Consider the following 24,577-nt stretch of genomic DNA (forward strand, 5'->3'; position numbering starts at 1 on the left):
GGTTGGCCGGGCTCCGACTGGACGCGATGGGTCTCTGGGTAGTTCATGTCCAACTTTGGTTCGTTGGGGAAAGCCAGAAAAAGGCAAGCGAGTTCTCTCCTTTTTTTTTCTTTCTTTCTTTCTTTCTTTCCACTCGTTATTATTATGATGATGATTTTCCACCATGTAATTTGTTGTCCGGCACGGATTTGTACTATTTCGGGGCCAGCCGATGAGCCCAGCAATAACATACAACGAAAAAGAAGAAAAAAGAAAAACGGTCACGTTGATCTTAATAGTTTTTGTCTTTCTTGTTCCTATTATAGTTGTTTGTGTGTGTTCGCTTCATCAGGAAGACACGGATTGGTCATAATGGCTTGCAAGGGAGGGAATCAGCGGGAGGTGGCAAAGGAATCCTCGGCTTAGCCTACATTTAACGAGAGCATATCTACCTGCTAGATATATAGTATATATACAGCCGCTATATAGCCCCGTCCGTTTTTGGGGTTCTCTTCGTTTCTCTCTTTCTTATGGATACAGTTTTACGAGCGGCAATCAAAACAAACAAACACACCAGCGCCAATGAAGCAGAGAGGGAGAGAGAGAGAAAAAGAAATTAAGCCACGAATGAAATATTATATTATATCTATCCGGAGCTATAGTATACACAGGAAGATATTTTTTCTCGTAATGACTTACTCATTTTCGACGAGAAATGAGATGGCGATGATATTGTACGCATTCCAGAAATGAAACGAGTCTAACAAGAAATGGTGCTCATTTTTTCAAATTCCGGGTACCATTATAAATTCGACTGTTAACAAGAATGGGGAAATAAATGTTTGACATAATGATTGAAACATCACAAAAGGGGAGAAAGGAAAAGAAAACTTGTCTAGTATTGAACTTGACGGGTTTAAGGTGGTACGAATATCGAAATAAAATTTTTTAAAAAAGGAAGCAAACACATTTCGCTTTCCAATTCATTTCACGATTCAACTGCTACCGGTTGAAAATGATATCGGCAACTTCATCATTTTCTCTTTTTGTTTTTCCTTCACCTTCCACCTTCTACTTATTCTTTTCCTTGTTTAGTTTTGTCACGTCTACTTTTGTTTTCGACAGGTTTTCGATACACACGAAACCATCACCGTCGGTCATCGGTTGATTGAATCTCTCTCTCTAAAAAGCCAACCCGGATTTCGGTTTCATTTATTTATTCACTTTCAAATGTTCAAAACGAGAGTCGGGAAAACCGAAAAGGGGTAAACCGACTCGAAAATAAATTCCCGTCTTTTGTGTGTGTAACAGAACCCATTCACGAGAGTCTACCAAGAAAAAATAGACTCGTCTAATCTACTCCATTGTCTCCGCTTTGTGCATATCTGTCGGCTCTGTTCCCGTTTGGTTTACGAACATCCGTAATTTATCTAAACAGCACACCCGACGCTGTTGCTCATCTGAATAAAAACGAAAAAAAAAAAAGGCTTTTGCTGTTTGCTGGATGCGTATATGTACACATATTCATGTCACGGATATAATAGGCACACTGGCACAGTCGAGCTATTTATTATTATGATTATTATTATATGAAAGAGGCAGCGCTTTCTCGGCCGCTGTGATATTCCTCCGTGCGACATTATCAATATATTATACGCGTTCCTTCTATTATATTACCAACTTGCCCATTAGAGAACCAGCAAGGCCAGGTATAACATAATAATATGGCCAATTCATTTCTCCCGAGTTTCTCTCTCCTTTCTATTTCTCTCTCCCCCTCTATTCTATTCTATAGCGCTGGTGACTTGTTGGATTTTTATTTTATTTTTTTTTTTTATTTTTTTTTACGTGGAATAAATGAAATTCGTTGTTTGTCCCTCTAGGCTAATTGTAATCGATTGCCAAGAAAAATTCTCTCTCCCGTTTTTTGTTTTGTTTCTTCTTTCCCTTGTTCTCTGCTCGATTTGTTTTCGGTCGAGTAGTTTTCTCTCGTTGCGTCACTGAGAAAAACAAAAGAATCAAACGACAGTTGCAGTTGCAGTGTATAGTCGCTGTATACACTATACTGTACTATGTGTTGTAGAGACGGGTGCATTGGACCGGCTACTCCCTTCACTTTTGTTTTTTTTTCTTTTTAGTTTTTTCTTTTTTAAGTGTAAGCACTTGACGTTATTGCGGGATTGTTCACGGGTGTTTCACACGGGTCCCGAATTTCCAGTATTTCACGCACCTTTTAGGATTACCCAACGCGCTTGGTCCAATGGGCCGTGTTATCCCTTAACCCACTGCCATTATATTATCCTCTCCACCGCATCAAAGACCGTTCGCCAAAAAATGAAACTCGCAAGTAAAAAAATACAAGACGGAACAAATTGCAATGACGACATTATCGCCCGAATAACGGGCGGGTGATGTCTGGCGGGTGTACACGCGCATTTACTTTTAATTGATTCTCTATTTTTAGAAATCAAAAATCCCCAATCAATAAAAATCCAAAAACCAACCACCCACCCCCCCCCCCCCCAAAAAAAAAATCATATTCGAAAGAAACGTCCCCGAGGCTCCCGATAGGAAGAAAACGAATAAAAACAAGTCAAGAATGAAAATGGTCAGACTTGAACCACGCGCGTAGGTCTCTCTCTCTCTCTCTTTACAAAACCTGAAAAAAAGAAGAAGAAATTCTTTTCTCCTTTTTCTTCTTCTTTTCTCGGCGAGGTATGTAGGACACCACCAGGAAAGGGGGGGGGGGGGGAGTGTTTGTCTGTGTATAGACTTGTATACTCTCGACATTGGTCATATATATTTTTCTCTCGTGTGTGATGGCAGAGACAGCGCTGGCGGGCCCGCACCTTATTTTTCTTTTTCTTTTTTTCGAAAAAAATATTTGTTGTTCGTTTCCCTATTGGGTGCTCCTCTCCTGTATAGCCTAGTAGCGCCATTTCACCACACACACCAAAACAAAAAGAGCTGGGCAATGGCAGGTAGTTGTTACTTCATTTGTTGCGTTTTCTAGGAAAAACTCGTCGCATAGATTGTTATATTTCTCAGCTCGGGGCTCAGGAAATATCATCAGCCGTTATCGCGTCAGCGCAATGAAGAAGAAGAAGAAAAACCGCAGAAAAATCGTCTTTTTTTTTCAGACGCGGCCGGGGAAATATAACGCGAAGAAGAAGAAACACGCCTCGTCTATACACACGTGGGTTAGACAAGGTTGACCTAAATTTTCACGCGTGGACGAAATGGTAGTTGCTACCGCCACCCTCAACCGTTCAAAAATAAAAGTCGCCCGAAAGCACCAAAAGTGCCCAAAAATATAATAAAAAACCCCCAAAAATCAGTAAGAAATAAACGCGCGTGGGTTATTTCCCCCCCCCCCCAAAAAAAATCTAGCTTATATCGTTGATATCAAATGAACACGGTAGACTGTGTCGAAAAGAAGCCGGCAGGCATGTTGAGAGTGAATATAGGTCTAGCGTGTTCTTTTTTTTTTAAAGCCCATGATGTCAACACTCGGGACACGTCGGCTTTTTCGTTCCTCTCCTAGTTTCTTTCCCCCCCACCCAAATTTCTACCCAACCGAAAAGGAGAAAGACTGTGATTGTCTTTCCGTGTCGTCGCGGCGTATAGCATATATCTAACCTTTCTCTCCTCTTTTGATTTTTCGGATGAAGTATAATCATTTTTCTAAATGTTGAATCTTTTTTTGATTTTTGGGGGTCCCTTGAATCCTTTGAATCACTTGTCCCGTTCCGTATGTGAATGACAAACGATATATTCCGGCAATCGCCGTCCCATCAATCATTTGATGACCGGAATAATAACATCTTGAGAGAGAGAGAGAGAGAGAAAAGTCAGATGGCAACAGCGGTTTGCACCTGCCCGGAATGACTAATGCGACCCCACATGGAAAAGAATCGAAAATAAAAAAAAGATGCCAATGCCAAAGTGATTCTACTCGGTAACCCAAGCAAAAGTGCAAATCCTCCCCCTAAAGAAAAAAAATTTTTTTTTTAAAGGCTCGCTGCTAAAACACAAAATGTTCACTTGTTCAGCATCCCGAAAGGAGAAAACTGGCCAAACAGCTTTTCTCTTTCCTTCTTCTTTTTTCTTGCGCACACGGACGCCGCCGCCACAGCCGCCCGTGATGGAACTTTGGCGCTACAAGTTTCTTCGTCTTGGTTTTCTCTGTTGAGTTTTTAGCCTCCAACCGACTGTCTCAAACTCTCCTTCAATCGGAAATCTCTGACGAGAAAAGAGAAGAAGAAGACAAAACTCTCTCGAGCGCGCCCAGCAGTATACCTTTCGCTAATTATGAATTCCACAAGCGTCGTCGTCGTCGCCATCGCCATCGTTTCTTCTTCCTTTTGTCTTCTCTTTTCTTCTCTCCCGTTTCGTCTTTGGTCCAGCCAAAAGAAGAAGAAGAAGAACTTGGATGTGTGTACTCAAATCGCCCGCTGATGGAGTCATGGCGAAATGATTCGACAACTTTTTTTTCTCTTCTCTCATTCAAAAAAAACAAACAAAAAAAAACGAATTTTCTTTTTTCCCGCCGTGTCATCGGTGAACACGCTATGCCGTCCCGTGTGTGTGTGTGTAAACTCTGGTTCGCTTATGAGCTTTTAAAAGTCAAATGAAGAAGAATAAAGAGAGAAAGAAGGATGCCGGACATTTGGATAGAGAGAGAAAGAGAGAGAGAGCGTGAATGTCCATCGCTGCGAGGTTTCGTCCATCCTTGTTGTAGTGGTGTATAAGGAGTGCGGCCCTCCTAGGGAGAAGGGGGGCACAGTCAAGAGATAAGAAGAAGAAAAAAGAAAAGCCAAAAAAATCCCTGGATGGAACCCCCCTTTGGCGTTCTTTTCGGTTGCCTATGCTTTATGACTTAACACACAATGGCGGGAGCGGGAGCGAACGAAAGAAAGACGAAGAAGAAAAAAAAACACAAAATAGCCAAAAGCCCCCAAAAGCGACCAAACGACCGCTTTCTCCCCGGTACTACGTGTAAGTCTTCCATACGTTTCTCTCTCTTGGCTCATTTTCCCTTCAAAAATGCTCAGGTGTCGACCGAGAATTTTTTAAAAAATCAATTAAACACAAATACCCGGGGAGAGCAACTGATTCCCGCGCCTTTTTGACGTCATCCGAAAAATAATCCTTTCCTATTTCGAGGCCATTGCTATTTCATATTTGTCATAGAATAGAAAATGTAATAATAGCCCAAGTATCACTTTCCTATGAGACGGCCCGCATGTAATAAGTGATGAGTCAAATAGATCTAATAGATTTGTCTCATTTTGGGGATTGGTTTGATTTGAATGAATTGACTATTAATGCACGGTAGATTCGTATTATGTTTACTCGGAAATATTCCATTTTAAAATATATACGACGAGAGACGGTATAATACATGTATACGTCCGCGCGGTATTTGTTTATGCATACAGTACCACATTATACGTGTTCTTGACATGGTATTTTGGCTAGTTGAGCGGCGGTTTAGAATTTTTTGGTTTTGTTTCTTTTTGGCGCCTGCCCCGATCACGATTTCCGTAGCGCGTTTGCACGACTTTTTGGCCGGGCTAATCATCTCTCTCCTGTGGGTTCATTCCACCTGTTGCCCTCGCTTCCATATACAGGTGGAGAGTGGATGTGTGTCTACACAGTAGATCGCCGTATGTTGTTATTACGTCCCCGAAAAACCAGCTCAGAGTTAATCAGCCTCAACCCAAAACAAACACACTTGGCCTAGAAGAAACGGACTATATAGGGAAGAATTTCGGGGTTGACTGTGATTACTTGATAGTTTACTATAACTAACCTCAAATGCCAAAGGTTGATTGCACACACGGAGCCCCTAACCTTTTCCATAAATCAAAAGGTCCGGTTCTATCTTGACTTTGGGGTAGAGAGACAGTTGACGAGGCTTTTTATCAAAAGTAAATGGACAGCCAGGGGGTAAAAGGGGTTACTACACAGGTAGTACGTAACATTTTTCTTTCTTCCAGCCCCGATGATGTGATGCTATACGGTACGGCGGTTGTTGTTGCTGTTGTTGTTGTTGGTCGTCTCTCCCATTTGAGGCGAAGAAAATCAGTTGCCCTTTTTGTGTCGGGGTCTTCACAAACGGACAAGTCCCGATGATAGCCGAAGAATGTGTCTCTCCCTGTGCCAAGCCAACCGAAACCAAACCGACACACACACACACACACGCAGACATCCACGCTGTTGCGTGTCATAGCATTTCAATCCACACAAGCTCTCTCATCTCCTTCTCTCTCTCTCTCTCTAATAAACCTTCTTTCTCTTCTTGAGGTATTCGGATAACCAGCGGCATCAACTGAATCTCGTTAGGTGATGCTTCCTGTACACATAACACTGCATCTTTTCTCTCTCTTCTCTCTTATATGGTTTATGTCTATGGCATCGTTTGACTCGTCATCGTACATTTGAGAGAAGAAAAGAAGACCCACTTCTTAATCGACCGTGATAATATTACCGGCCCTCTCTCTCTCTCTCTCTTTCATCTCTCTTGGTTTTTATCTCTATTCTTTCAAACATCTTTTTTTCGTTTTTAAGATGCTGCCGTGAGTCTGACTCGGCTCGTTTTCTCTCTCTCCGACATTTTATTTTTTTTTGTAATTTTTAATAGTTCGTTTTTTTTAATAGTTTTTTCCACGTTCAAATATCGCGCGCCCTGCGCTTCTTGATGGAGTCGCCGGCTGTTGATGAATCGAGTGAATGTGTTAAAGAGCAGAGGTTAAAAGTAGCTCGGCCACCGCCTTTAGCCTGGCATTTCTCCTCATCTCTCTAGCATGTCTCCCAGTCGTTTGTAAGAATTGAATTTTTTTGACTTCTCCTTTCTTGATATTAAAAAAGAAGATGAAATTTCTTTTTTTCGGTTAAATTACGTTGATGATGATGGGGGAGTGTATTTTTTTAGTTTGGATGAGTTATTTGGTCCGCTTCTTTATATATATACCAAGGGGATGTTTTTTCTTCCCCCCTTGATGTACAAGACTGATTGAGCTTGTTCTTCTACATATATATTCGCCTTGGAAGAAAAAGAAAAAGAAGAAGAGTCTTCTCACGGGTGGAAGCGGATGGAACAACCAGAAGAACAACCACCGCACAGAACAACCCGGCCGGCGGCGGGCTATAGTAGTGTGTGTGTGTCTATAAGCGGCCGGTTATATAGCATGAGCTGTTGATGTGCTACTATAAATGGGTCAGTGGGGAAGGTTTGACCTACTGTGCTCCCTCCTTCTTCTTCTTCTTCTGTTCCATCCATTGATACGGAGAAAAAAAGAATTCTGTTTTTCCTCCTTCCTGTGCGCGCGCTTCCAAAATAATATTTTCTCTTTCTCTCCGCCGAGTCCCCCCCTCCTCTCCTTGCACAACACTGCCAATGACAATGCGCATTGCAGGTTGCACACACACACACACACACGATGGGAAATAACAAGTGTCTGACACACTGCAGAGAGTAGGAGGATTGTCACACCTGTTGTTATTGTCTAAGAATCAGCCCCTTGTTGTGTCGTGTTCCATCTCTCTCTCTCTACAAATGCACAAGCGACTCTATATGGCTTTGCTGTGGCCTATTGCTGTGTGTACGGTTGACGCCTTTGGGGACTGTTGTAATCAATTCAACGGCACTTTCTCTGATGCGCTTATACGGATCTCCTCAACCGGGTCCTTCATTCTCATCCATTTTTCGTACAACAAAAAAAGAAACAGTTGTGATAGGGAACGTTCGGTGAGAAAAAATCTGTAATTACACACGACGGCGCTGTACAACATATCGTGAGGCGGCAGCCCAGCTCCCGCTGCTCTCCCGACTGCGAGTGTGTGCACTATGCGTTGACTGCGATGAAATCCGCACACACACACACACGACAGGCTGACTTAACAACTTTGCCGGGGACTGACTGTGAGCAAAAAAAAAAAAGTGAGAACTGTTCATCATCATCATCATCCGTTCGTTCGTTCATTTCTCTCTCTCTTCCGTTTGATTGCCTGCTGCTAGACAGACAAAACAAACGCGCTTGTATATAGAACCGGGGCTGCTTATAACTATACAAGGTGTACGACACGATATCTACACACACACAATGTGTGTGTGTGTGTGCATTTGCCGTGTGATGATGAGGCAGCGGACCCTCTAACCTTTTCCTCCTCCCCAAAAACTGGAGGATTTTGATTGGTGAGAGTCGAATGTCTTGATGATGATAAATGACTGGAAATACAATTCCATTGTTGCACATCTTTTTTCTAATTTCGGTGTTTTCTACAGTCGCCAAAAAAAAAAATGATATTCAAAGAACTCGAATAGGAGCGGGTGACAGTAGGATCAGTGTACATCAAAGATTTGTTGAAAGAAATGGCAAGATTTTTCTTATTTCATTTCATGAGGAAAAGAAAAAAAAAAAAGAGTGTCAGTAAGTCTGTTGGTCATTCCACTCTGCAAACTTGTTGAGAGCTTATACAACCGGAGGATTGAGAATAAACGGCATTTCCTTGAAACTTTTTTTTTCTTCAGGATGTGCTGGATTATATTACTGGCCCGCTGCTCTCTCTTCGACTCGTTGGAGGATAACGACAAAAATACTACACGAAATCCGATGAAATAGATATTTCTTTTTAAAAAAGAAGAAAGATGCTATCACTCGTGACCAATATATTTCCTCGTCTCTTTTTCTATATCTTACACCCGCCAGACGAAAAATCGCTCTCTCGGTCATGTGTGTTGTTGTATACTTTTCCCCTTCGTCTATTTCTAGATTCTATTGGTTTCCTTTCGGTTGTTGTCTACACGGTGGAACACATCTTCCTCTGCTGACCGAGAGAGAGAAAAATTAGAAAAAGCTAAAACAAACAGAAAAAGTTGGGAGAGAGAGAGAGAGAGAAAGAGAAACAGGTTCTTTTTTATCCCATCTACGGAATTCTTCTCTCATAGGACACACCAGACACTCTTTCGGGCTATCTTTCTTGAAGAAGAAGAAGAAACCTTTGAGTTTTATATGGGCCCTTTTCGAATATTTATATTTATGTACGTCGAATGCCGTTCCTCCTCCTCCTCCGCACCGCCGCTATATTACAAGGGTCCCGATCTCTCCCGCCGCCTTGTCTAGAAAAAACCTCCATCGACCGAAAAAAGAAAAAAAAGAACCTGTTCACCAATGACTGACCTATGCTTCTTCTTCGGTCGTCATCCGAGTTGGCTCTTTTTTTTTTTTTTTTTACTGAATGCGCAGCATCCAAGAGTCGCGCTTGAGCGCATCAGCGATTCATTTATTCAACTCTCTCGTCGACTTTTTTTTTTTTTTTTTACACGAGAAGAGAAAAAACTCAAAAATTCCCGCCCACCCCCCTTCGGGATGATTCACAGACACACATATACAGAGATTATTATTATGTACGTACGTATAGAGAGGCTCTTATAGACTTCTTCTTCTTCTTCTTTGTGCCACCAGGACGCCATCGGGCATGAAAGTTCTGACTTTTTTTCTTCTTTTCATGTATCAACATTTTTTTTTTATTTTTCCCGTGTGTAGATTTTTTGTTTTTCTCCCGTTTTTTGTTTTTGTTGTTTGTAACTTGTGCGTCTCGTTTTGTTTCCCCGAAAAATGCGACACGGTTCCTTTCTATTTCATCGCCGGTTTTTAGTTGTTTCAGACTGTCTCATTTTTATATTTTTCAATCTCTCTCCTCTCTTCGATGTACCTCACAGAACAAGCCTTCCTCCCTCCCCCCCCCCCCCCCCCCCACTCAGCACGTCTTATGAGACAACTTTCGGCTAGGGCTTTCCAAATGCAGAAGAGAGAGATACCTAACGACCTAATTAGGTTAGTACTTTGGAGCAGGCTCTGTGATTCTTTCCATCAGCGGAAATGCTTTTAACGAGGTGGGGGGATCGGAGCGGAGGGAAACGAGCGCCACGGCACCACATCTCCGCTCTTCTTCTTCTTCTTCTTCTTCTTCTTTTTCTTCTTCTGTTTTTTAAAACAAGAACCGGCGACCTGTTTGCATTCGTTTCGTTCACACACAACAAACACATGCACACAAGGGCCTTATAATGGCGTACGTCCTTTTAGTGATTTTTGGGAGCTTAGACCCACAGAAAAGGCTATCAGGTTATTAGCCTAACGTCGTAAACATTTCTCGGCGATATCCGCATCCGCCAAATAATCGAAAAAAAGAAAAGAAAAGAAGAAAAGAAAATGGCAGTTTTTCTTTGACGATGATGAAGTTGATTCGTATCGTGAATGGAATTCCTCTTGTCGTCGTCCGGACGAACGAAAAAGAAAAAGGTTAAACATTTTTTTTTTTTTTTGGTTTTTGTCTTCCTGATAAGAGAAGAAAGATGAAAAGAAAGAAACGAATACCAACCAACACGACCGCAAAAACCGCTGCTAGACACACTCGTTCTCCTAGTGTGGATGTCAAGTTATGAATGATCCATCGACCGGATCTCTCCGTGGCATTAGACATATCGATACAGACTGTACTGGACGTACATACGAAGTTGGGGTGTCACACCAAAACCACCACGACAGAAGAGAAGAAAACCACTTCATCTTGTCCGGGACAGCAGACTAGGGACGACGGCCCAGACTCTTCTGCCCAGTCTCCCAAACGGCCAGCGAATTTTTTTTTTTTATTTCTATTCGATCCGGCGCACCACCGAAATCTACGTCCTACTTTTTATTTTGCCAAGTTGTTTTTTTTTTTTCTGGGTTTCTTTTCGACTTCCTCCATTTTTGTGCGTGTGTGTGTGTGTGTGCGCAAGTCGAAATGATTTTCCTTCGCCAAAAGTTCAATGCGCTGGCGGGCAGCGCGTGCTGGCTAACAATTCCATTCGTTCTGCCAATAACGGAAACGCCAAAATGCACCGGGGGAAAAAAAGAAGTAATCCGGAAATAGATTGACGACACACGGTACACACGGGAGGAGGATGGCAAACAATCAAAGGAAGTCGCCATGTATGGCGGTGTCGTCCAAAACATTTGATTGCGCGCGCGGGTTACTTAATTTTACACAGTTCTTTTCTTTCTTGGTAGACTACCTGTGTCTCTGGTTGCAACTTTGTCTCTGTCTTTGGTTTCCTCGAGTTCGCCCGAGCGATTAATAATTCAGAATGACTCGCGGTAGATCTTTTCATGAAGGGAAGAAGAAGAAGAAGAAGAATGTCACATTCAACAGTGTCATGTTCTTCGGGAGAGGGTGGAAATATTAAGAGTGGAACCGTGTTTTCCACTCGGAAAGAGTTATGCTTTCGGAATGGTTGATCTTCTTCTTCTTCTTCTCGTCTTCAAGATTTCCACGGGGGGATTCATATTCTTCCGCTCGGTGGAAGAGGAGCTAGACGAGACTTTGACGGAGAACACGGAAGTCACTTGACTTGGGGGGTGAAAGGAGAAAGCGCTCATCTTAAATTATTCCGAGCCCGTAGAAAAATCATGCACACGTCGTTTCTTTCCCCCACCCCACCGAGAAAAAAAAAAAAGATTCCGGCAGCCAGAAGAGGGACGAAAGCGAGCAGGAGCCGTGATGATGCGCTATTTTGATTAGTCCGTTTCAACACCGGCGTACCACCGGCAACGAGAGAAGAAAAAATGTCCAGGCATTCAGCTGTCTCATCCTCCTCGTAGACATCCACACACACACAAGTTGTTGTTATCTTCTCCTCCTGCTGGTGGCTGATTGCCGAACGGAATGTGTTTTTCTGTGTCAGCCAAAGAGCAACAACAACAACAACAAATAGACTCGAGGTATTTAGCCACACACAAAGCCGTAAAATTCAACTATACGCCAAGAGAGAAAGAATCTAACGAGGAAATGACGATGTGACTTTTTATTTATTTGTCTGTATTCCACATTTTGACTTAACGAATGGAAAGTTACGATTGCGCTTAGCGCAGTGTACTATTACTCCTCTTTTGGCTCATTTCACTCTACAGCTGATGGTACAATTCGTTTGATGGGACTTTGGACGAACCTGCGGTCTCGGATGACTATGGGACGACTGGATTTTCGGCCCAGCGATGAGCGTTCCGACACCGATAGCGTTCTCGGTCGTCGTGGTGGAATCTCTCACTCTCATATGCATATAGTATATCCGTCGGTCTCTCTTCTCTTTCTCTCTCTGTTTTTGCTTTCTTTTCCCTGGTTTCGTGTGTGTATATACATCCGTCGCCCGTGTGTAGAGTCTAGCGGTCGTGAACCGCAATCTCATCTCATTAGGGTCTCCTTTCTCTCTCTCGCCGAATTTCGAATAAGGTGGAGACTTCTTCTTGACTAGATTTTACGATGTATTTTTCACTCTTTTGTGATTCGGCAGTCGACTGTATGTTTATAGTGCGCAAGAGTCGAGACCAGAGATCCAGCCCATTGATTCACGGGATCTTCTTCTTCTTCTTCTTCTTCTGCCTCTTTTTTTATTTTTAACATGTCCATTAAAAGAGATGGCGAAATTTCCGCTTGCCATCTCTGCAGATGGAAATGTCTAGCACACAGAATCTGGAACAGCCTGGAATAAAAATAGAAATAAGGAGGGAGAAGAAGAAGAAGTGTTGACGCCACCCGACGCCATATAAAAAAAACATGTATGCACAACAACAACAACCGACAACAACCAACAACGTGCACGGAGATCAAGGCTGTCGAGGAAAAGTTGTCTTAACCCTTTTTCTTTTTTGGCTTAAAGGGGAAAAAAAAACAACAACGCAGTGCAGTTGAAAGAGAAACAAAAAACTATCGCCGGCTCTTCGGCAGATGCACTCACGCACGCCAGCACATTATAATATATCCTTCATGTGTGTCGGTTTCTCTCTCTCTTTTTTCTTCTTTTTCGTTCTCTCTCTCTCTCTGTGTGTGTCTTGTTTTTATTTCTAATTCATGACACACACACACGTCGGCCGACGATGAATAGATTCGACATTGTGTGTGAATTCACGGCTGAATCCTTCCAAATGTTTTTTTAAAAAAGCGTTCAATTAATAAGATTTCTCTCAACTAGTCTGAAATTGTGGTTATATCCGCATCGATTGCCGATTAAATGATTGAGCCGACGTGTGTGTGTGTTTTCCCGGTCGTCAGAATGAAAACGAAACAATCATTTCGGGTAGAGTTGAAATCGATCGATGTTGTTGTAGTTGAGTCTTTTTAAATATTATACGGGTATTATATAAGTTATATAATATAATATCAAGTGAGAGAGTGGGGGTCCGATTCTTTCTTTTTCTTTTATATTTTTTCTCGTTGCCTTTGCAGTTGAGAATGTTCGTCCCGCCTCTTTGGCCTCTCTCTTTCTCTTTTCTCTCGTCTCCTTTCTCTGTTGTTTCGTGCGCGCATGCAACTCCCTCAAGTTGCTCCACTGCGCCACACACGACACCATCGCAACAAGCACCACCACCACCACCTTCTCTCCTCCTCCTTCTCCTGATGCCTCTGGCGATCCACCTGTTTTTCCAGCGGTAACTTTTTTCTTTTTCTTTCTCTTTTTCTCTCTCCTTTATTCCCTTCTTCTTCTTCATCTTCTGACTTGGATTCAGACTATAGCGAAGCAACCGACTGGCACCCCGCCTCAGTTCCAGGTGAACAGTCCATCACGACAGACCGGCTGGGCTACGGCCGCACAACACCCCCAACAACTACTCACACAAGTTGCCTCTCTCTCTCTCTCTCGCTCTAACCTCAGCTGAATCTCTTCTTTCTTTTCGCTAGGAAAAGAAACGACACGAAATCGAAGAAATTTAGTTGAAATCCCCCAAGAAAAAGGTGTTGCGAACTCTCCGTCATTTTTGTGTGGATGGTTGTCGACCGTCGGTTTTACAATTATTTGGTGCGTCATCGGTGGTAGCGGCTCTTGTATAATTGGTGAACTCATTTGAAAAATCATCATCGCCCAGTCTCCTCTCCTCCGCCTCCCACAGCACTTGCGATATTGACCAGGATTACACAATTTTTCACATCACCGGAAGGGACCGGTTGGGAAAAGAATTTATTGTTGTTGTTTTTTTTTCGGAAGCGCTTTTAACGGGCGCCAACGAATCAAGTTTTTCAATTCAACTTTCCACGTCCGGCCCGCGAGTCCCAAGATGCAGCAGCAGCCATCCATCGGTGGGTGGAGCGTTGCTCTTGCGGCTCTCCTCTTACTCAACGTCGCATTCATCAATGCCAACCAAGGTAGGATTGTTATTCTCATTTTAAAAAAAATAAGAAAACTCACACGTCCGTGTGCCTGTTTATCTCTCTCCACTGTTTTTTCCTCTTTTCATTTTTTGGGTTAAATTTGGAAAAATAAGAAGCCGGTCATTCCGATCTGCCCACACTCCACCCACAATTGTGTCAGTTGCGACGTTTAATTCGTTTGAATGAAACCGTGAAAAGTCAATTTTATTTCATTCCCAGAAAAATTCTGACGGACTCATCCGTACTTTATCCCATAGCTAGAAGCCAAATTGTATTATAACGACCACCGGCATTTAGAACGGGACGACCGCAAGAGTTCCGACTGCAGAATTAAATTTAAAATGATTGCTTTAAAGATGATTAGCGTCTAGAGACGGAAACGCGCCTTCAAATTGCCTTGTTTTTTTCTTTTATTTCATTTTGAATTTGAAAAAAGAAATACGGTCGTCGGGCCAATTTGGTTTCGTTTGTTTGCTATGGTTATACTTTGAGTGGTCCTGTCGCATTCCCCCCCGAAGAAATGAAAAGATAATCAAAAATCAAACATTTCTCCGCCACAAATAAAAAAAAAGAAAAAAATAGAAAATTAATGCTCCAGGGGCCAGCAGTGGCTATAGAACCGTTTTGAATGCCCAGTCTCGGCTGCCACAAAAAGCCAATCGGAATAAAAATTCAAAAATCTTTTTTTTTTTCCCCCCAAAATTTGGCCATTGCGATCCTCTTGTGTCCAGTACCGTAAGACCTCGTTCATCTTTCTTTGGCCTTGTGCGCTGATTTAGTATGCATTTCGATCGAAAAAGAAGAAGAAACCGCTTCTTGTTTCTTTCTGTGTGTGTTGGTCTGATGGCCCGGAGCAGAGCGACGTCCGTCTTTGGCGCATATCTTTTCTGCGCACGCGAGAGAAGGGACCCACGGCGCGTTCACTACCATAAATAGACTTGGAGGAACCGGGAGGCAGATGATGATGGCCACGCAGGGATGGCCGGCCGTTTGCTGCATCGCTAGGTCGTTGTGATGCCTGGTGCTTGTTTGGTCTGCACGCCACACAACCCGACCGTCGTCCGTCCCGAGATGGGCAGAGATTTCAATCCTTAATTTTTTAAAGAAACGAAAAAACAGAAAAAACCGACATCTGTTTGTGGAATTTCTGCCATCACTCTCAAGTCTCAAGCATCTGGCGAAATGTTTTCGTCGGTGGTGGTGGTTGTTGTTGGATACAGTTAGATGTATATCTGCCAAAAAAAAAGGGGGCCCGGCGTTGAGCTGTTAAGAACTTTGGTCATGGGAATTGAAAATCGACGGGAAAATGGAGGGCGGTGACGAAATGACAGACAAACATATTTGTTTTTGTTTTTTCGTTTAGGAAAATTAGGTCTACAAAAATAATATATTAACAATCAACATCTCATGACCGTGACATAATTTTTATGCATTTGCAGAAAAAGAAGCAGCTCGATGGAAAGTATTGATAGTAAAAGAAAAATACAACAATTCTCCGTAAAAGAATGATGACAAATGGCCGAGTTTCTTTCTCTGGGTGTATTGGTCAATCAAGTAACGGCTCCTGCGCAGCGTGGAATATTACACAATGTTAGGCGGACGGCGGCGGCCGTACCGGTCGCCTGGCTATTTCATGCCTACTTTACCCATTTCTTATTTTCACACAGTTGGCCAAGAAAAAAGAAGAAGAAGATGAAGGTGCGCCATCGGGAGAGGAAAAAAAGAGAGAGCCCCTCTCTAGTTCCCGGCAAGGCTAAAAAGGCTGGGCTTTACACGCAATCTAATTGGAGGGTGTTGACGAAAGGAAGGGGGGAAAAAATAAATAAAACGGAAAAAGAAATACAAGAAGAAGAAGAAGAAGAAGTGAAGTAACGGGCTACTATAAGCTAGGAGTCCCGGACCCCTTGTCGAAACGGGATTAGCTTTTGGACATTGGGGCGCGCTCACGAAGGTGGAAAAGAAGTACATAAGTAGCATCGTCGTCGTCGGTGCCGTACCGTTATAGTAGTAGAGCACATCAAGTTATATTAAGTATACACTACGGTGCACGAGCCTTCCCTTTTATTTTCTTTACATTATTCAAGAAGAAGAAGAAGAGGAATCAAATTTAAAAAAGGCGGACATGCTAACTGGTAGTGGGAGGAGATTAAAGGAAAGGAATAAAAACAACAACAACCCCAACAAAAGCGGAGCAAAACTTTTTTTTCTTTTTCTTTGAGGTTTTTGAATTTCTCCATTCTGTGTGAGCTGCGCTTTTTGCCAATGGTTTTTATTTTTTCGGGTGGAAATAGATAGCGGAATGCATTTTTCAAAAAGAAATGGAGAAGAGAGGAAGGAAGCAACCATTTTCTTTGATGAGAAGTAGAATAGAGAGATTTGCGCCACAGTCCCGCAGCACGATATTAAAGACTTTTTTTGATGATTTGATGGGGATCTTGCGGGTCGCTAAATGTCGACGACATTTTTTTATTTTTTTTTCGTTATTTCGGCTGCCACCTACCCAAGTGAACTATAACGTCACACGAAAAGACAAAAAATAAAATGAGAATAAGCCGAATAAAAAGAGATTCGTTACTTCCTTCGAGACAGACACACGACGACGACGTGAATCTGTTTCATACGGGGAGGCGAAGGGTCACGGATGAACGCAATCAAAATGAAAACACAGGTGTTCTGTTCACTTTTCTCTCTTGCGTTCAAAATAACCTTCCTAGTCGGCCATCGAAATTGTTACCGTTACACTCACGTGCCGGGCAATGAGGGAACGTGTCTTCCGTACGGCCATCACAGTTGATGATGATATTTTACGGCTAATATTAATAATCAGGGACCAAAAATGTAGCGTTGCAAATCTGGTTTTGCCAATATCTAGTTTTGTCGTATTACTCGGTTTTATTCCATTTATTCAGATTTATTAGTTTTTTTTTTTTTAGTTTTTTACTCAATCATTTTATTGAATGTTTGGTTTTCTAAAACAAATTTAATAAAAAACTCGATTATAAAAAAGTTAGTCAATTTTCGACTCATTTTCGCAATCTGGCAAGTGCAAAAAAAAACCCGGGTCAATTCCAGATTGGCAGACTACAATTTAGCGAACGACAGTCGACACAATGAAATGTCTTTCTTTTTTAAAAATACTTTAATAAATTGTGATAAACGTGATAAAAAATACTAGAAATCATCATCACATACACATCAAATCAGATGTGCACTTTAAAATGGACATTTTACTATTTTGGCAGGTATGTTTGTCTTTTGTTGTAAAACTTGAGTATAAATTATTTTGCAGTGTAAGGCAGAGCTAAACATAGACATTAGACACTTGTATTAGATTTCTTGTCAGAAGCCAGGTTGAGACCACCATGGCAGAATTAGGAAAAACACTGGAAGATCATATGAAGGCATCATTTCAGGCATTTCAGAGTTTTCTTGTCCAACAATGTCCATGTCAACAAGTCACTGGGTGGTTTTCGTTGGTGAAGCAACTCAAACACTCATGGGTTTTTTCAATACGTTGAGGACTAGGAATTTATTTATTTAGCTTTTTATTTAGTTATAAATCTAGATAAAACTGAATGATGAATCAAATATTAATTGAAACTAAATTTGCAGCACTACAAACACGTGGAAATTTGGAGTTTACAATCTTCTATTTGAATTCAAAGAAGAAGAAAAAGAGAAATTCAATTTTGTTGGTTACCCAGTGTGGGGGAAACAAAAGGAGAATCGCAATGTGAGTGATCGTGTAGCCGATTCTTTTTTTTCTTGGCGAACAAGTCGGAACACCCAAAGAAAAAGATGATTGACCGGGAATCTTTTTCTTATGTACAGTAGAAAGTTTTGCAGTCACGGACGGATGAGGGAAGAGAGTTATTATTCTTCTTTCGCCGGACTTCTTCTTCTTCTTCTCCATGTCCGCCGTGAATCTAGACCACATTTTTTTTTATTTCTTGATTTCGGTTAAAAACATGCGAGAACCTTTGTATATCGGACTTGTGTATTCACACGGCATCAGAATGAGAAAAAAGGAAAAGAAAAATTTAGCGCTACTTTTTTTTAATACTTCTTCTTCTTCTTTGCTTTCCTGGAAAGAAATTTGAATGATGGCACCAGGAAGAGATTCCAACGCTCGATCAAATTCAATCGAGTTAATATGTATTCCGGTCGAGGAAATAGGATAACGAACACACATACGAGACAATCAAAAACTATACGGTAACAATTCTTTCAACCTATCGATGCCGTTAGACGTTTCCCACAATATATCACGCTCCGACTCTCGGAAAATTTGGTCAGCAACGCAAAGCAATATTTTATTAGACAACTGCTATACGTCTACCACTGGAGGAAAAAAAAGATAAGACTTTTTAAAAAAATTGTTTTGTTTCATCCTTGTAGCTTCGGACTGGTGTTGTTTTAATGTTTTTTTCTCTCTCTAGTCTCTCGTAATGTTTCTCCGCGTTCTTTTTATCGTTTGGGATGGTCCAACGAACTCACGTCATTTGCGTTACAATGCGCAAATGTCGGGTTGTTCTTTACCGACGGTCCATAAACGGGTGGGAGACTGGAGGGCAGCTATTTGTTAGATGTTGACCCCACAAGCCGTGCCCAAACGAATTCCGACGACGCCGGCAGCACATTTGCACGCGGACATTGTGGAAACCCCTGGACTATGTCTGATTGTTGCTGTATAGAGAGGTGGTGTATAGCGGTGGTTGGGTGCCCTGCCTATTTTGCATTCGACCTTTTATGCATTGGGCTGCTGCTGGCTGGCTGGCTGGGCTGGCTGAAGCCAACAAAAGTGTCGCAGGTGAACGTCCCTAGCTGACCTCTCTGACTGTGCAGCTCTTCCCCCCTCGTCCGGGAGTAAACCAGCGTCACATTATTGCGTATCGCCATCTGCGTGAGCTCACAGAAAATTGTGTAACGAAAAAAACAAAAAGAACCTACACGAACCGGACAGACCGGGTGTAGATATTTACAAAAGAAAAGAAAAAAAAAAATCGTCCTCCATCAACACATTCTACGTAATTTTTATTTGTTTTTTCTTCGTCTATCGAAATCCGGCTTGTAACGGTAACGCGTCAGTAACATAGTCCTTACCAATTCTTTTCTTTTTCCCCCTAGTTGAGTGTTTTGGAGGTTTTTTAACGTCTTATGCAAATCATTCCACCACGTTTTTTTTTTCATTAATAATCTACTCGGCGATCGGTGTACTGGTTGCTGTCTATACATAATTCCGATTACCGCCGTAACACGTGAATAATTGATTAGTAACAAAAAAGAAAGGAAAAACGATATAGTCGGCACGAGCTCGCCTTGATGAACTGCTCCCATCTTGATGGATGCTCAAGAGATCGAACCACCTCTCTCTCTGCGGAATGAGATCATCCTCTTGAGTCTTGAGAAAGACCTTGCGTACCTAATTACAAGGATTATTTCCATGGGCACCAGGAAATTATCTATTGAAAAATTCTACACGCCCTTTTCTGATATATCTTCCCCTTCACAATTGTGACTTCCTCGTTTCACTTGCGGTGCGCCGTAAACTTCTTCTTCTTCTTCTGCTGCTGCTTTTTACAATAGTCAAGGTAAAAATAGAAGACCCCACATGAAAAAAGAAAAATGCCATATAGGGACACATGGATCGGCAAAAGGGTGGAGTAGAGCCGGGGAAGTGAATCACTGGGGCCAATGGGATCCGCTTTGTGCATTATTGCCTGCGCACGCAGCAGTTGGCGTATTCCCGATGCACGACGACGCTAATCTCTAAACGACTTTGTGTTTCTTTCTCGTTTTATGTCCTGGCCGACAATCATCAAATGTACGCGCACAACGCAACAGGAGGAGAAGGATCAACGTCCGCCTGCGACCTGTCGACCCAAGTGGCATGCCGGAATCACCCCAGCATCTGCATCGAGCTGGAACGTGTGCAGGACGGCGTCGCCGATTGTCCCGACGCATCTGATGAAGGTGAGTCGAATCCAACCAAACCCGTTTCGATATCTCTCTCTCTAGATGGATGGGTGGGTGGGTGGATGAGATTGTTATCATTTCAGTCTTACCGTTCCTTATTCGGTCGCAGCAGCTGATCTCATCACTCGAGTATTTCTGAGTGAATACTCCCGTTCTCAAATCTGTTTTTGGAGCAGCAAACCAAAAGAAACTATAAGAAGCCCCCCACCAAAAAAGAGATGAGGGATAACAGGTATTTTTTTCTTCCTAGCTGGTGGTTAGTACACACCCGATTACACCACGCTGTGTTACATTAACATAATCTTGCGCCAAGCTCGTAAAACAACCCTTCTGAAACAAACAAAAAGCGGACGCGCACATAACAGATACACTTGTTGCCCAGTTTTATATGTCTAATATACATTAGAAAATATGCCGGGCAACCAGTTTTGGGTAGGAGAGAACGGCCGTATCGAATCCTCGGAACTCATAAACCTCAACTCGTAGGAGCCCACGACAAACCGTCGACGTGCATTCAATTCCCAGTCAAAGAGAAAAAGGCAGCAGGAATTCGTGTGTTAAAAGAAATGATCAAAGGCCACGAAAAAACCAGCCACAAGCCGGATCGTGAATGATGGTCTGGATCGACCGATGAAATGTACATCACCGTCCCCGAATTTTCTAGTCTATACCGTAAACAGTTTTTCACATGTCAGTTTTTCCTTTATGAATGTGCCACATTTCACTCAATCCGACCAACGGATTCTATTTTCCATCCATCGGGTGGGGGCGTGTTCGACTCAAAAAGAATCAGCTCCTTTATATAAAGAGGGGGGGAAAGGCAGCTTTTGAATAAGAAGAAGATTTTCGGTTCGTTTGACGCGCGATGAGAAAGTTGTGAACTCCCGACGTGTCGTTGCGGTGCTTTTCTTTCCTTTTTTTATTTTTATTTTTGCGCGACCGCGGAAATAAAATATATCCCGCGTCGTCGATTCTGTTATTACTGGTGCGCGGTTATTATGTGGAACTGTTTTGGGGAAGACGAATCTTTCATTCACAAGAGCTCAGAGAAATGACGAAAAAAGGAAATTAGTAGAAAAGAAAAAGATCTGAATTGAGCGCCTTTTATTTTTTGGTGGGCTAGCGAAAGAAAGATGGCGGGAGGTGAGCTCGCGCGCGCTCAGTTTCTTCTTCTTTTTTTTACCTTCTGTAGCTGCTGCATTTCACGGTGCATCAGCATTCCTAGCGAGGTCACGCTCAGTCCCGTTACTCATTCTCTTCTGGCCTTTCAACTGCCTTGCAACCCCCGGAGGGGAGGAAGTCTCGATGGCACCGCGATAGAGCGCGCAGAGAAAAGAGATGGGGGGGATGGATGATGATGACCACATTCACTTTGGCCGTGCGGTCTCCGTGTGTCTGTGTGTGTGTGTTGTTTACGTGGGGCTCTTTGCGTGTTCTTCTGACGATTCTTCTTCTTCTTCTTCTCCCTTTTGTCGAGCTTTTCTTTTATCCGTATACGACCTGCGCGCTGTGTCAGGAGGGTCAGGCCGGTTCTCTTAACGGAGCCAACCACTTCCATCCTGCATGCGGAAAAAAGGAGGAAACAGCCGAGCAGCGCAACATTTTTCTAGCCAATATTATTACATCTCGTCTCCTTGACTTTTTCTTTCGAAAAGTGGAAGCCTGTCACTTTTATTATTTCTCTGTCCAGCAGCCATCGAATGTGCTGGATCGTAAGCAAGGCAATCAAGTTTGTCGGCAACCTTAGAACAATATAACCAACCATGCTAAATGGGAATGAGTCACTCAAATGTTGGCAAGGATACGAAACCTTTCACCGACCAGCTCATTTGTGAATGTTGGGCTCAGGAAATAGTTGCATAAGCAACTCTGCAATTATGGGCATTTTTCTAATTCTAGAAACCAGCACCAATTCTCAATAAAACACTGGCGGGAAAGAAAAAAATTCGAATGGAATTTCATCAGAAAGGAAGCCGAATTATGTGTAAAAACCCTTAGAAGGATCGATATGTGTTTTTTTATTTTTTGTATCCGTCAATCTTTTTTCTCCAGCGTCTATAAAATGTGGTACGTATACAAAGATGGCATACAAATATGCGGGCCAGATATGTATAAAGGGCCGTCGCAATGCGGAAATGAAATTAGAAAGGACAGTTTGCTTTTTTGGTCTTTTTCTGTTATATTTATTTAGACTTTTTTGGGGTTTCGCTCCAACAAATCCGTACGCAGCTTTTTACAAACGATGCGCATTTATTTTATTTTTTCGCCATTGAGGCAACAAACATCCCCCCCTTCCATGGGAAATAGCACTTGTTTAAAAAGAAGAAGAAGAAGAGGAATCGGATGAATAGTTTGGAAATAGAAAAAAAAGGAAGGAATAGCTGTGAGAGAGAGAGAGAGAGAGACGGGTCAGGTGAGTGCAGCGCAACGGGGTATTACCACCGGTGCATGTCGAAATAATATCCCTAAGCACGCTAGTTGTGTATATGCGTTGTACACGGCCGTGTATAAGTTAAGAACTCGGCGCCCCGGCTGTTTTTGGTGCGCGCCAAGTATCCTCCAACATGTCCCGTTAGACATACCCACCTTACCTACATCTCTATCTACCTGGACGCTACAGGTAATACAGCTAGGCTATTCTTAACAATTTCAGTCACATGACTTACGACATCCAATTTTTTCTTTCTTCCCTGATACGACAAGAAGAAAAAAGAAGCCTCGCGGGAAATCACGTTCGTCGTTTATAGCTGTTGAGTTATAATTTATTTGCTTTTTGTTTGTTGGCGACTCTCTCGCATTGTGTCACAGATGAGGGGTTACGAAAATGAAGTACTTTGTCTAGACTGTTTACAATGAAAGGAGGGTACGACCTTCGTTAAACATAATAGGATCATTTTTTTTTAAAACGTTCCCGCCATCTCGGTCAAGCCTTTCTTTTAAAAAAGAAAAACAACAACAGCCGAGTGACACCTTGCCAAATTGAGATTGTTGAGTAAGCCAAAGAGATGCTGAATAACCGTCAAGGGGAGAGAGAGAGAGAGAGAAGGACAGAGATATTTTTTGGTTGGACTAAATTAGAAGCGAACGAGAGTCTGGGTGTGGCACGCCAGGATCCTTGATTCAATATTCCGTTGCGTCCAACCAAGATTTGATATGGGCAACTCCAAGAAATCGAAATCAAACAGGGAAGGAGAAGCCTTGGCCCGTTGGTCAACCCAATAACGAGCTTCTAGTTTGGTTTGCGACTGTCTGGCCACCTTTCACGGTTCACAAGAATAAGGATATACCTGCGTTTGTTCGTCTAAAAGCTGCCAAGAGAAAACGTTTTTTTTTTTTTTTTTTTCTTTTCATTTCTTAGTTGTTAAATTTGTGTTTCATCTACATAACTTGCGCCACCGCCCCTTTATGATTACATCAAATGCTTGACGAGAAAAGAAGTTGACGGACAAGTGGTTTTTTGTTCTTTTCATTCAATTCCGGGACTGAATTCCATTGCAGCTCGTTGCTGTAACTCACTCTGAGCTTTAAGTTCACGTTCACCTGCAAGGTATATTGGCGATAGGCAGATTAGAAAAGTCCGATAACACTTTTTTTTCTTTTTAAAAAAAAAGGAAAGAAAGGTGTTTCATGCGTTTTTTTGGCTCTCTCAGCTCGTCGGAGAGAAATAACTCTTTTCATGGATGGAGCCATGAACAAACCGGTTTTCGCCTGCAGACCTCAAACAAACATTCAAGAGAAGAGAGAGAGAGAGAGGGGAATATTTTCTGTTTTGGTCGTCTCCCTTCTTTCTTATGGCTAGATGCATTTACGGCGACCTCTTTGGCAAACAATCACTCACGAAGCCCCAGCCGCTAGAAAGAGAGAGAGAGAGAGAGAGAGCGGCGAAGAAGGAAAAAAGTGCCACTTTATATCAGAGCGAAACTGGGAAAATAAAATTTACTAAAAACACGATTCACCCGGCTACACAGACACACAAGCGTGAGCCAACTTACCCAGTCACGAAAAAGCATGGTCCGCGATGAAACCGAATGCCAATGGAACCTCGAGATGACGACGAGGATCAAGTCAAGGAGGCAGAAAGAAAGAGAAAAAATCTCATCATCATTCATGGCTATCATGTGTCTACTACGCCTTCCACAAGAAAGGGAAGAGAGAGAGAGAGAGAGAGAAAAAAAATTTGCACCCAGGCGATGGGTCGTCCCAGTTTTGCACACAAAACTCGAGAAGAAAAAAAGCGTAATCGTGATGATGGTCGTGAGTTGATAGGAAAATAAAAACGGGAGTTCTCTCTCTCTCTCTCTCTTTCGCCATTGAGAGAGAAATTGTGTTGTATAGGCGTCGTTTATTTAGAGCGCTGTAACCGAATTTCAGCGAATAGAATTTACAAAAACTAGGTTTTTCAACCTTCTAATGGCCCGATCGAAATGACGTG

General features: G+C 42.4%; 1 protein-coding gene across 6 annotated transcripts in view; it reads left to right on the forward strand.

The window, feature by feature from the left end:
* Positions 1-13,551: 13,551 nt before the first annotated feature.
* The window catches only part of LOC124328975 (mucin-17-like), a 30,337-nt gene continuing 19,311 nt past the window's right edge, over positions 13,552-24,577 (forward strand). For all 6 annotated transcript variants that reach the window (XM_046787819.1, XM_046787823.1, XM_046787822.1 and 3 more), the window contains exons 1-2: positions 13,552-14,163; positions 20,014-20,142. In XM_046787819.1, the coding sequence (XP_046643775.1) occupies positions 14,076-14,163; positions 20,014-20,142 (217 nt within the window). In that variant the 5' untranslated portion in view covers positions 13,552-14,075. The remainder of the gene's footprint in view (positions 14,164-20,013; positions 20,143-24,577) is intronic.

The sequence above is a fragment of the Daphnia pulicaria genome, chromosome 3 (genome assembly GCF_021234035.1).
Source record: "Daphnia pulicaria isolate SC F1-1A chromosome 3, SC_F0-13Bv2, whole genome shotgun sequence".
In the NCBI taxonomy this organism is placed as follows: domain Eukaryota; kingdom Metazoa; phylum Arthropoda; class Branchiopoda; order Diplostraca; family Daphniidae; genus Daphnia; species Daphnia pulicaria.